General features: G+C 41.6%; 1 protein-coding gene across 1 annotated transcript; it reads left to right on the top strand.

The window, feature by feature from the left end:
• Nucleotides 1–8,155: 8,155 nt before the first annotated feature.
• On the top strand, nt 8,156–9,540 carry LOC120404978 (tigger transposable element-derived protein 1-like). Its single transcript, XM_039538150.1, has 2 exons — nt 8,156–9,251; nt 9,380–9,540. The coding sequence occupies exons 1-2, from the start codon at nt 8,156–8,158 to the stop codon at nt 9,538–9,540; spliced, it is 1,257 nt and encodes a 418-aa protein (XP_039394084.1).
• Nucleotides 9,541–12,342: the final 2,802 nt, after the last annotated feature.

Here is a 12,342-nt window from a genome sequence, read left to right as displayed (position 1 = left end):
CCTCATCAAATCAATGAAATTACACCAGGGATGAAATTGTCTCAAGGACAAAATGAAATGAACAGTATTATTTGGGGGGAGGAGGTGGGAGTGAGGGGAATTCGGTAACATGTTTTCATTAATTTTGTTCCTCTAACATTACCACACATTTAATCTCTCTCTCTCTCTCTCTCTCTCTCTTTCAACATCTCCTCATTGCCAGTGTAAGTACAGCTGATCACATAGGTAAGATTAAGCACATCAACTATACAAAGCAGCCAGAAAGCTGAATTTACCTATTAATTTTTTTTCTCCCACACCCTCATCATGGATTGATTTCAAATCCACTATGCAAAAAGCAAATATTGCTTCTTCCCATAATGGAAAATGACAAAAGAACATTAGCAGGTACAAAAATTACTTACTTTTCCCTTTTGTCTTTCTCTCTGAACTGGCAAAAAGCCAGTGGCTGTTTTCCTGTATCATGTATGAAATGTTTCACTTAGCTATTATACCAACCACACAAACCTCCTTTCAAACTGACTATTAATATTTATTTTATCTTCTGGCTTCTCTGAGACAGAGCAAATGAACTGTGGCCTCATTGAAATGATATGGTCTCTTGACCCTGTAACAGTTTAAAATGATGTAACTTGAATTATTTTAATCGGAAGGCTGGAACAAGTCAAAAGCTGTAATGAGATCACGACACTTCGAGACAGCAGAAGAGCTGCCATGCCATGAAGAGTGCAGCCTTCACATTTAGAGTAGTTTCACAGTCCCAGTATCTCATATCTCATGAATGACACAGGAATAAAAAGCTGCCCAGTAGAACCCCCCGCCCACCCACCCTTTTAACGACTTTCGAGTCTGATTCTCACTGAGGGAGATGTAAGTAGTAGCAAAAGTGACACCAGAGCTAAAATGTCTGTCAGCATTTCCAGGGCAATACACATTATTTTAGGGGTTTAAGTCTTGGCAATTTCACCTTATTTGTCCAACTTGGCAGACATTGGGAGCCTGTTTGTAAAACATGCTGAAAACATCACATTTCAGTGGGTTGTTTTGTTATATATTCCATGAGTGTTCTTCCCCCAACCACTGGAGTCAAAACACATAGGTTTTACTCCCAGTTTATAGCTAATCATGTGTTTGCTGATTTCCTGAATTGGAGCTGTAGTGCTTAAAGTTACCAATCTATAATACTAGAATAATAATGCTCACCAACATCTACAAAGTGTTTTGAGATCTATGAGCACAAGGTGCTATATAACTGTTAAGAGTTATTCTATCTTGCCATTGGGTTAAGTAGAGTAAAACTTTGGCCCTTGGGCTCAATCCTATTTCCACTGATGTCAATGATAATTTTGGCATTAGCCTTAAAGGGAGCAGGAAGTAGCCCTAAATGATTAATAATTTATTTTAGAATGACACCTGAGACCACAACTGCCATAACCTATAGACCAGTGGTTCTCTATCAGTGGTCTGGGGCCCCCAGGGGGCCTCGAGCAGGTTTCAGGAGGCCCTCCAAGCAGGGCCAGCATTAAACTCGCTGGGGCCCAGGCCAGAAAGCCAAAGCCCCACCACATGGGGCTGAAGCCCAGGTCCTGAGCCCTGCCACCCGGGACTGAAGATGAAGCGTGAGCAACATAGATTCATGGGGGCATTGTGGCATGGGTCCCCAGGCAACAGTCCCCCTAATGCCGTCACTGGCTCTTATATGCAGAAAACTAGTTATTGGGGCACAGGTGGGCCATGGAGATTTTAATAGCATGTTGGGAGGGGCTCAAAGAAAAAGGTTTAGACCACCTCACCTGCTCTAGGATTTTGCCCTTATAGCAACCATAAATGTATATGTTACTGTAGTGATGGGTTAGTGGCAGGTCCTTGCCCTAAATGTCTTACAGTCTAATGGCAGAGGAAAGGCAAGTTAAACAAGGTAGAATGAATGCAAAGTGCAGAGTGTCCAGCAGAGCTTGAAAATTTTAATGTAACAGAGCTTGAATTCAATAATTAGAATATAAAAAAAAAACCTTTGGCATACAAAGACTGTTCTTGGTCACTGATCACTATTTAAATTGGCTTGGCCTCTTGTGATTTAGAGATGAGCAAAAAAGCATAAATTTCTCTGAGTTTTAGATTTTTGTTGTGAGGGTTTTGTAGGGGAAAAAAACAATTTGCATAATATTTTTTTACAAGTGGTTAAGCCTGTAAGTAGACTAAAAGGTTGGTATTTTTTTAAAATACTTTTTTTATTAAATGGCTAGATAATTACATTTTACAAATAGCTATTATATATATATATATATATATATATATATATATATATATATATGAACACACACAGATGAAGGCCAGAAGGGATCATTATAAACATCGGATTTCTGCACACTGAAGAGCACAGAATTTCACTCAGTTATGTATCTAGTAAAGTTCTAATATATTAAATAAGATTCCTGGTGTGCTTAAAGTTAGGAATTTGCTGAAATACCTTGCTTAGGAGAAAACCTTTTATCAGTCAAAATTCAGTGGTTATGTGAGCTCTCCCTTCTATTTCACCAGGAGAACTGCTATTAAAATGCTTGGTTTTCACCATAGAAGTTTGAATTAATCTATTTCATCTCTACCACTATAAATAAGCCTTCAAATGTATTTACAGTGAATTGTAAGGATTTGATGGCACTTACATTTCCTGAGGCAACTGGACATTAAAATAAGAGAGTGAAAAATATTGTTTATTTGCCTTCCCCCAAAGTCATCTGTAGGCAGAATTGCATGGAAATTTTATCCCAAAAAGGGATTTGCTAAGTAAAGTTTTGAGCAATTGGAAAGGTGGGGATAAATTGGAAGTTGGGGCTCAACCTCAGTGTGTGCTACTGCTATAAATATACACAAACACAGACTGTAAAGTGCTTTCACATCTTGGGATGAAAAGTGTCAGAAAAATGTAAAATGCTGTTATTAAAAGTAAAGAAATAGAGTTAGTGTGGATGGTTTGACAGTATCTGAATTCTTCGTACTGAGGGCTACTGCAGCACATACAATCATAAGACTGGAAGGGACCTTGAGAAGTGTTCTAGTCCAGTCCCCTGCACTCATGGCAGGACTAAGTCTTATCTAGACCATTCCTGACAGGTGTTTGTCCAAACTGCTCTTAAAAATCCCCAATGACGGAGGTTCCACAACATTCCTAGGTAGTTTGTTCCAGCACTTAACTACCCTGACAGTTAGGAAGTTTTTCCTAATGTCCAACCTAAACCTCCCTTGCTGCAATTTAAGCCCATTGCTTCTTGTCCTATCCTCGGAGGTTAAGGAGAATAATTTTTCTCCCTCCTCCTAGTAACAACGTTTTATGTACTTGAAAACTGTTATGTCCTCTCCCAGTCTTCTCCAGAGTAAACAAACCCATTTTTTTTCAAATTTACCTAATAGGTCATGTTTTCTAGACCAGTGGCTCTCAAACTTTCCAGACTACCGTAACCCTTTCAGGAATCCGATTTGTCTTGTGAACCCCACGTTTCACCTCTCAAAAACTACTTGCTTACAAAATCAGTCATAAAAATACAAAAGTGTCACAGCCACACTAGTACTGACAAATTGATTAATTTCTAATTTTTACCATATAATTGTAAAATAAATCATTTGGAATGCAAATATTATACTTACATTTCAGTCATGGTCTGTATGATATTTTAGTTTTTACAGACTTTGCTAGTGCTTTTTATGTGGCCTGTTGTAAAACCAGACAAATATATAGATGAATATGTGTACCTGATGGAGAACCTTTAATCATTTTTGTTGCTCTTCTCCAGACTTTCTCCAATTTGTCCACATCTTTCCTAAAATGTGGCACCCAGAACTGGACCTAATCAGCATGGAGTAGAGCGAAAGAATTACGTCTTCTGTCTTGCTTACAACACTCCTGCTAACACATCCCAGAATTATGTTTGCTTTTCTTTTTTCAACAGTGTTACACTGTTGACTCATATTTAGCTTGTGATCCACTATGAGCCCCAGATCCCTTTCTGCAGTACTCCTTCCTAGGCAGTCATTTCCTATTTTGTATGTGTGCAACTGATTGTTCCTTCTTAAGTGGAGTACTTTGCATTTGTCCTTATTGAATTTCATCCTTTTTACTTCAGACCATTTCTCCAGTTTGTCTAGATCATTTTGAATTTTAATCCTATCCTCCAAAGCACTTGCAACCCCTCCCAGCTTGGTATCAGACACAAACTTCATCACTGTACTCTCTATACTGTTATCTAGGATATGCCATGTGATTATGCACTGTTCCAAGACTCCCTGCAATTCCTTGGCACAATGATAGAGCATCTAAGTGACAGACTGAAATCTGCACTTCTTTGTTTTTATCAGTGTGAATCAAATGCTTGACATTTTTATATACAGCTTCATGTATTTATATCTAAATTTGTCGGGATTTGCTGCTCATTGACAGCACAGTAAAAAAGGAGATTTCTATTATTATTACATATGGCACCTTTATTATCTCTCCAGCCACAGAAGTCTTCTTAGCGTATGTGCAACGTGCCTCAGGTGGCACGTGACCAGGATTCATCACTAAATTTGGTACGCTGGTTGGATCATTAGCTTCCCCCACCCAGGCCAGGTACTGATGGGGAGCATGACATGAATGCTGATCCATAACTCCCGCCACAGCAGTGGACATATATATCTCAGAAATAAATATTACATAGCTCCAGTCCTTCCTGAAGTCGTTATCGATTTTGTTTGTTGCTTTCAAAAAACAAAAAAAAAAGCAACCTCACATCAGTGAGTGAATTTGCATTGTCAAGATACAGGGAAAGCAAATGAAGAACCCACAAGAGAAAAACAGCAATTCATTCAATTGAAAAAAATCAAGCATGAAATGTGATGAGGAACAGTGTCCTTTCTCATGCACCAGCCAGGAGAAATCTACCAAACAAGGCAGCAGGACAATTAGCCTGCTCTATATATAGAAATCATACACATTACGTGTGTGTGTACACTAACACACATGCATGCGCCCATATATTGAACTGGAGTTACTGTACAGTTTAGCTAACAACATCTCCATGAGGCCTATACAAGTTAATTATGCTAAGTTAGTGTTAAAAAATAACAAGTATATAAACCCACTGATTTACAGTGTTTTATAACCATAGTCCCCAATCCTGAAATCAGATCCATTAGCACGAATTCCTACTCAAGTGCCCATTGATTTCATGAGGGCTTTGCACAAGCACAGGGGCTTGTGCTAGTAAATTTGAATGCAGGCCTGTGATCTGTGTTTGGAAAATACTGTCATCCCCTACTCAAAGAGTTTACAAAGCTTGGGTTTCACTGTGCTTACATTGAAGCCAATGTCAAAACCCCAGTTGACTTCAGTGAGCACAGGGTAAGAATGCTGAACATTTTCACACTAAGCTTTGTTTTCACTCAAGGCATAATTTGTATTGGAAATGAACATGGAAAGGGTTAGCCAAATGTTAATCAGCTGGTGTCTGCCTTTGGTTACACAAGCTACTCTGAGTAGCTGGGGATCCCTGAGAAAATTAAAGGAAACTTCCTTGTGGCAGTAGCTTCAAAGGGCTGAGATGGACAGTGTGCTGGATTCCTTTTCCCAACAGTGTCTAAATTTGTCTCCATTGTTCTTTTTTTTCACTTAGTACTAAAATTGGATACAAGCCAGAAAGGGACAACAATATCTTGACAGAGAGCTCCATGAGTCCAACACAGGGTCATCTACATTGTCCAAACTCCATGTGCATCAGAGATTACACTGATGAAAACAAAAGAACTACGCAACAGAACGGTCTTGATCCAAGCAAACAAGAGAAACGTGACCTACTGTTGAAGCGTTTTCCTGCCGTAGTTGAAGCAGATGGACAATAAAAGTTCCACCCTGTTTTCAGTCTCCCCAAACACTTAAAGAAAAGTGCAGTTAGTAATCAACTACAGTTCCAGGTATAGTACTCCAGTGTTTTTCTATAGAACTTCTATCTTAATAAGAGGCTATATTAGATGTAATTTTAAAACTGCATTGTTTTAAGGCTCAGTTAATAAAATTGATACAGTATTGGCTAAAATAAGCTAGGATACTCTTTCTACCAGACTCAGGCTCTCCATGCAGTATAAACATGTCAGCATTCTGAAACATTTCTCCCTCCCATATAGGCAATGCAGGGTCATATGACTCACAGATTTCTGCCAGAATGGGAGTTGGGCAGAGTGTGGCTGAGGGGGACCTGTCTGAGAAAGGCACTGGCACCTAGCACTCCCACTGAGCCCTGCTAGATGGTGCCCAGAGCAGGGAAGAGAGACTGGGCTGACAGCACAACTCCACCAGAGGGGGCACAGGAAGCCTGCTGAGTCCCGTCCCTTCCTCGCCCACAGTTGCAGTTACCCACTCGGCAGTTGGTGTCTGCTGAGCCCTGGTAGGAGGTGCCAGGAGCAGGGAAGAGAGACTGGACTGGCAGCACACCTCCACCAGAGGGGGCACAGGGAAGCCCGCTGAGTTCCATCCCTTCCTTACCCGCAGCCAGAGTTACAATGCTTGGCAGTAGGTATCTGGAGTCTGCTCTGGCTCACACCATGCCTGCAGCGGGGAGATGATGGAGAAGTAAGTGGGGGAGAACCTGTGAGGGGAGTGGTGGCAGGGCCGACCTTAAGGGTGGACGATGTGGGTGATGGCCTATGGCACTGTGGGTGCCGTGGGCAAGAGGGTGTTACTGGAGGATTCCCTGGCAGTCACCAGGAAGTTGACCATAGCAGTGGTAGTGAGGGGAAACCTGCCATTGTCAGTCATGGTGAGGATGATTTTGAACACCTGTCCAAGATCTTCAGACAGATCCCCCCAAGCATGATCTCACCTGTCTTCTTGTTGATGGCTAAGAGCTCTGGCTGCTGCTGTAGCTTCTCCACAAAGAAGAAGGTGAGTTCCGCATTGACCCCATCATCTGCATCTCTGGCTTTGATCTGAACCACCAGGGAATTGAGGGGGGGGGTGCCTTGCTGGAGACCCTGATCTCCATGGACCCCTAGGTGGACACTGGTTGGATGATGACTAGGGCATGGTCATTCTGGTACACCATCCTCACTTTGATAAGGGTACTCCTGAGGATTTGAGGGGAGCCTCCGTTGCTCACCTGTAACTTCAGGTCCAGCTGTTTGAGGATCTCATAATTGAATATCCTGAGGGTGTAGATGGTCCTGGTGGCCAGATCCACAGACATGTATGTGGAGATGGGGGTGCCCATGATCTATGTCTCCAGCAGCCTGTAAATTAACTTTCATTAATACTGCAACATACTTAATCTCAAAGAAAGGGTGCCAAAACACAAGTTTACCCAAGGTGCCGTTTTCTATAAGGCTGGCCCTAAGTGGGGGCAAGGTGGTGCCAGTTTAGAGGCGGTGTGGGAAGAGTGGGAAGTTTATTTCAAAACTTTCAAACCTTAATACTGTAGCATAACCAATAGGTGTCTTTGACCCTTCACCTCAATAATTGTTCTCGCATGACTTTCACTTTTTTAGCCAGTGTGGCATTCGCAAATGTGTTCATTAGGCTTGGGAATTTTATAATGCTGGTTACTTATTTTTCTGAAAAAGAGTTCAAGTACAGTCTACCTTTAAACTGAGTTAATTCAATAATGTACCTATTAGCTTTGTACAATGATGAAAAGACAATTAAGTTTGGACTTTTCCTACATGAAGAAAGCTAAATCACCAAGTACATCAGGAACTGAAACTGACTCCTCTGGAGTTCAGAATTATGTTAACAGCAACTCAAGTTACAACAATACTCTGGATTCCAATTCAAACACTCATACAGAGGTTAGTGCATCTTTCGATACAGGGTATCTCCAGTATACGTCTCCCCATTATCAATTGTTTTGGATATCCGTCGCTCATCAATAGGGGAACGTGTTCTGATTCACGTTGGTCCTGATTTGCATATCCGTCATTTGCACGGATCAAGACCGACGTGAATTGGAATACATTCCCCTATTGATGAGCAGTACTGTATTTGCATTGGCTGACGATTGACTCCTCCCCCTCTCTCCCAGTGCCTCCTGCCTGCTGCAATCAGCTGTTAGGCATCATTCAGTAGGCGCGGGGGAAGAAGGGGCGGGAAGAGGCAGGGTGGCCCTGAGTACAATACTGTTTTGTATCCATCATGAGTGCAAAACGCATTCAAAGTGTTAAAAGTGGGCCTGTGTTTAAGAGGCAACATAAGGATGTAAAATTAGAAGTGAAATTAGATGTTATAAAGCGTAGTGAAAGAGGTGAGCTTGCAGCCGACATTGCTCGTATTCTTGGTTTGCCTGCTTCGACTGTACGCTCAATTTTTAAGAGTGTTGATCAAATTCGTGAAAGCACTAGAAGTACTACAAAATGGCCATCAATGAAGATAACGAAACAGAAAAGCAGTACAATGGAGAAGATAGAATGTTTGCTGGCTGATTGGATTGATGACTTCTATGAAAAGAAAACGCCTGTGATTCAGGCGAAGGCCACAAGCCTATATAATGATTTAAAGGAAAGAGAGGGAGAGAGCTCAACAGCAGAAAAGGAGACATTCAATGCTAATCATGGGTGTTTCCACAGATTTCAGAAGAGTACCAATCTACATGATGTAAAACTCATAGAGGAAGTGGCTAGTGCAGATGAAGAAGCTGCCAAAATGTTTCTTGCACAGCTAAACACAATTGTTTCGGAAGGTGGATACTCTCCAAAACAAGTTTTTAATGTCAACGAGATGGGCCTTTACTGGAAGAAGATGCCAACGAGGACTTATATTTCTTGTGATGAGAAGACTGCTCCTGGATTCAAAGCCTCAAAAGGCCGCTTAACCCTTCTGCTTGGGGGAAATGCAGAAGGCAATTACAAGTTGAAGCTGTTGTTTGCCTACCACAGTGAAAACCCAAGAGCAGTGAGGGGCTACATCAATTCTCGTCTCCCTGTAATTTGGAAGTTGAACAGAAAGGCCTGGATGACATGCAATATTTTCCATGAGTGGTTTGTAGACCATGCTGTCCCTGAATTTAAGGCTTACCACCAGAAGGAAAATTTGGCCTTTAAGATTCTCCTTCTGCTGGATAACGCAAGTGTCTACAAACTGGACTACAAAGCCCTCTGCCCAAGCATCAAATTCCTATTTTTGCTACCCAACACCACATCATTGCTGCAGCCTATGGACCAGGGTGTAATGGCCACACTCAAGGCTTATTACCTACGGAGGACATTCTCCATGCTGATTAAGGAGACAGCAGGTGAAGGAAAGCCCACAAAGGAGTTTTGAAAGTCCTACATCTTGAATGGTGTGGAAAACATTGATGCATTGTGAGAAGAGGTCCCTTCACAATGTATGAACAGCATTTGGTGCCATGCATGTCCATAGGCTGTCCACAGCTTCGTGGGATTTCTGCTCTCAAGCAAGAAATTGTCAAGTTGGCAAACAATGTTGGTTTCGAGGAGGTGGAGGATGATGATGTACAGGTGTTGTTGGAGTCTCACACTGAGCAACTGACAAATGAGGAACTGATTGAGCTGGACCAATAATGGATATCTGATGAAAGCAAGGACAATAATGATGATGACGTAGGGCAGGAAGCCAGGAGTCTGATGACAAAGAATCTCTTCTGTTTCTTTGGATTGATGGATGAGATGATGGAAATCATACAGAATGGTGATCCTTTTCGTGAACGTCTGCCAAAGTTTCCTGGGCTCTCAGTGGTGCAGTGGCTTGCTGCAGGGAGCTCTATCATTCAGAGATTCATGCAGGAGAGAAGATGTTGATACAATCCTGTTTAAAAACTTCTGCAACCAAAAAGCCAGCCACGGAAAACCCAGCCGCCACCCCTACTTAAGTTTAGCATACAGTAATTGACACAGTTTTATATTGTATTACTGTACTATATTTACTGCATTACAATATTCTATGTGTTTGAATGGTGTTAGTAAGGTTCTACATTATTTTATTCAATGTTTTATGTGTAAAATGTGTAGTGTATAACCTCTCATTGTAAAAGGGTACATAGTTTAGGTAGACAGTTTAGGCGAAAAGAGCATTGTCATAGGTGAGTGTGGTGATGTTGGGAACGCATCCCTCCCCACCCCCATTCCACTATTTCTTATGGGGAAATATTTCCTGGTATATGTCATTTTGGTATCCATTACTTTTTTCAAGAATGCAATCCTGATGTATCTGGGGAACCCCCTGTAAAAGAGACCCTTGCTTTGGACTGGATGATGTTTTAGATATCTAAGAAGGCTTGTATCAGCCAGTAATTCATTTTCCAGCCAGTGCCTCTGGGAACAAAACCATGAAATTCAGGCAAGTGTAGTATAATGAGAATAAATGGCTTGCATACAGTGTCTGTGATGACAAAGCTTTCTGTTTTTACTGTCAAGCATTTGGCAACGGGCCAAACAGTGAACTGGCATTTCAAATTACTGGTTTTAAAACATGGAAGAAAACAAATGAAAGATTTTGTGAACATTCAAAGGGTGAATCCAATCTAGAAACTGTTACTAAATAGAAGATGTGACACTCTGTGCCTCGGGGTAATCCTCCACCCCCCACCCCCATGTTCATCCTTATAAAATGATTGTGTGGTATCCAATGCAAAGTTTGTCATGTCAGGTGTCTTCAGAAGGATCATGATGCACTGAGCATTGTTGTTATAGTAACATTATAGTAATTGTTGTTACAATAATTTTATAGTAGTGTTATAGGTTGTCATTTCATGTATATTGTTATGAGGCTGAAAATGTGTCCTCATGGCTTAAAACAGGCCCAGCTAAAACTCTTCAAGAGCAGAGGGGCAATTCACACCTCATCAGGGCATGTATGGGACAAACCCAGCCCAGCCTCACAGGAACAAAGGACACTGGCCTAGGCAGCAACAAAGGATCTGTTGGACTCTCAAGTGAGTCAACCCCCCTTCCGTTGGTCAGTTTGGGACTACGATGAGGTAATGCTCACCTGACTCTGAAGTTGGGGAGGGAGGAGAGCCAAGAGGGAAGAAAGAACATGATAAAAGGGAGATACGTTTGCCATGCTCTTCCTCTCTCTTCCACCTCCATCTACGGACATCATCACGAAGCGACTGAAGTGCTGATCAAAGGGGAGATCCTGGCTGAAGGCAACCAGCCAGTCTGTGGTGAGAAGCATCTAAGTTTGTAAGGGCACTGAAAGTGTTAAGATCAGCTTAGAATGCATTTTGCTTTTATTTCATTTGACCAAATCCAACTTGTTGTGCTTTGACTTATAATCACTTAAAATCTATCTTCGTAGTTAATAAATTTGTTTGTTTATTCTACCTGAAGCAGTGCATTTGGTTTGAAGCATGTCAGAGACTCCCCTTGGGATAACAAGCCTGGTACATATAAATTTCTTTGTTAAATTAACAAACGCATATAAACTTGCAGTGTCCAGTGGGTTGTGTCTGGGACCAGAGATATTAGCTAGTGTCATTCGGTTGCACAATCCAAGGATCAGCTTACCTGCCAGAAGCTGTGCGTGAACAACCCAGGAGTGGGGGTTCTCACAGCAGAGCAGGGTAAGGCTGGCTCCCAGAGTCAAGGATTGGAGAGGACTAGCAGATCACCAGTCCAGATAACACCAGCGGAACGTCACAGAAGGGCAGGCTACAGTCCTGTAAAACAGGGAATGTTGTGTCCCAGCTTGACAGTCAAAAGAAAAAAAACAGTGGAGGACAACTGAGAATATTTAGAAACTATAATAGAATACTTTATTTTGCACTTGCCAGAGTATACCTTTGAGGGAACACAGTGAAGGAATGGATTCCACAAAATAAGACAATTTTCAGGAATTGATGAAACTGTGTAATACAGACAATGAACTGATTCGACAATTTCTGATTAACTGACAGAAGTACTTCACCTACCTACGCAGCTCATATCAGAATGAAATAATGGAGATTACGGCTTCACAAGTGCTAGATTCAGTCATAACTAAAGTCAAAGAAGCTGGAGTGTTTTGCAGAAGAAAGAATGGATCTGTCAAAACATGAACAAGTTGCTCTCATAGTGCATTACACAAACCAGTCATTTGAAATACAAGAGCAGTTTATTGGCTTCTACAAGACACTGCAGGTGGATGGTGTTTCACTTGCCACACTGATTACCAGCCTTGGAACTTGATATTTCAGCTCTAAGAGGTCAATACTATGATGAAGCTGCCAGCATGAGAGAATCCTATAAAGGTGTGGCCACATGGATACTTAGTGAAAATCCTCTAGCTTATTATGTCCACTGCTGTGCTCATATATTAAATCTGTGCATAGTGGACGTGGTTTCCTGCATTCCAGTTGTCGAAAATGCTTTCAGAATTCTCCA

The sequence above is a fragment of the Mauremys reevesii genome, linkage group 1 (genome assembly GCF_016161935.1).
Source record: "Mauremys reevesii isolate NIE-2019 linkage group 1, ASM1616193v1, whole genome shotgun sequence".
In the NCBI taxonomy this organism is placed as follows: Eukaryota; Metazoa; Chordata; order Testudines; family Geoemydidae; genus Mauremys; species Mauremys reevesii.
The sequence above is the reverse complement of the archived record's forward strand: the minus strand, read 5'-3'. Positions and strand labels throughout refer to the sequence as shown.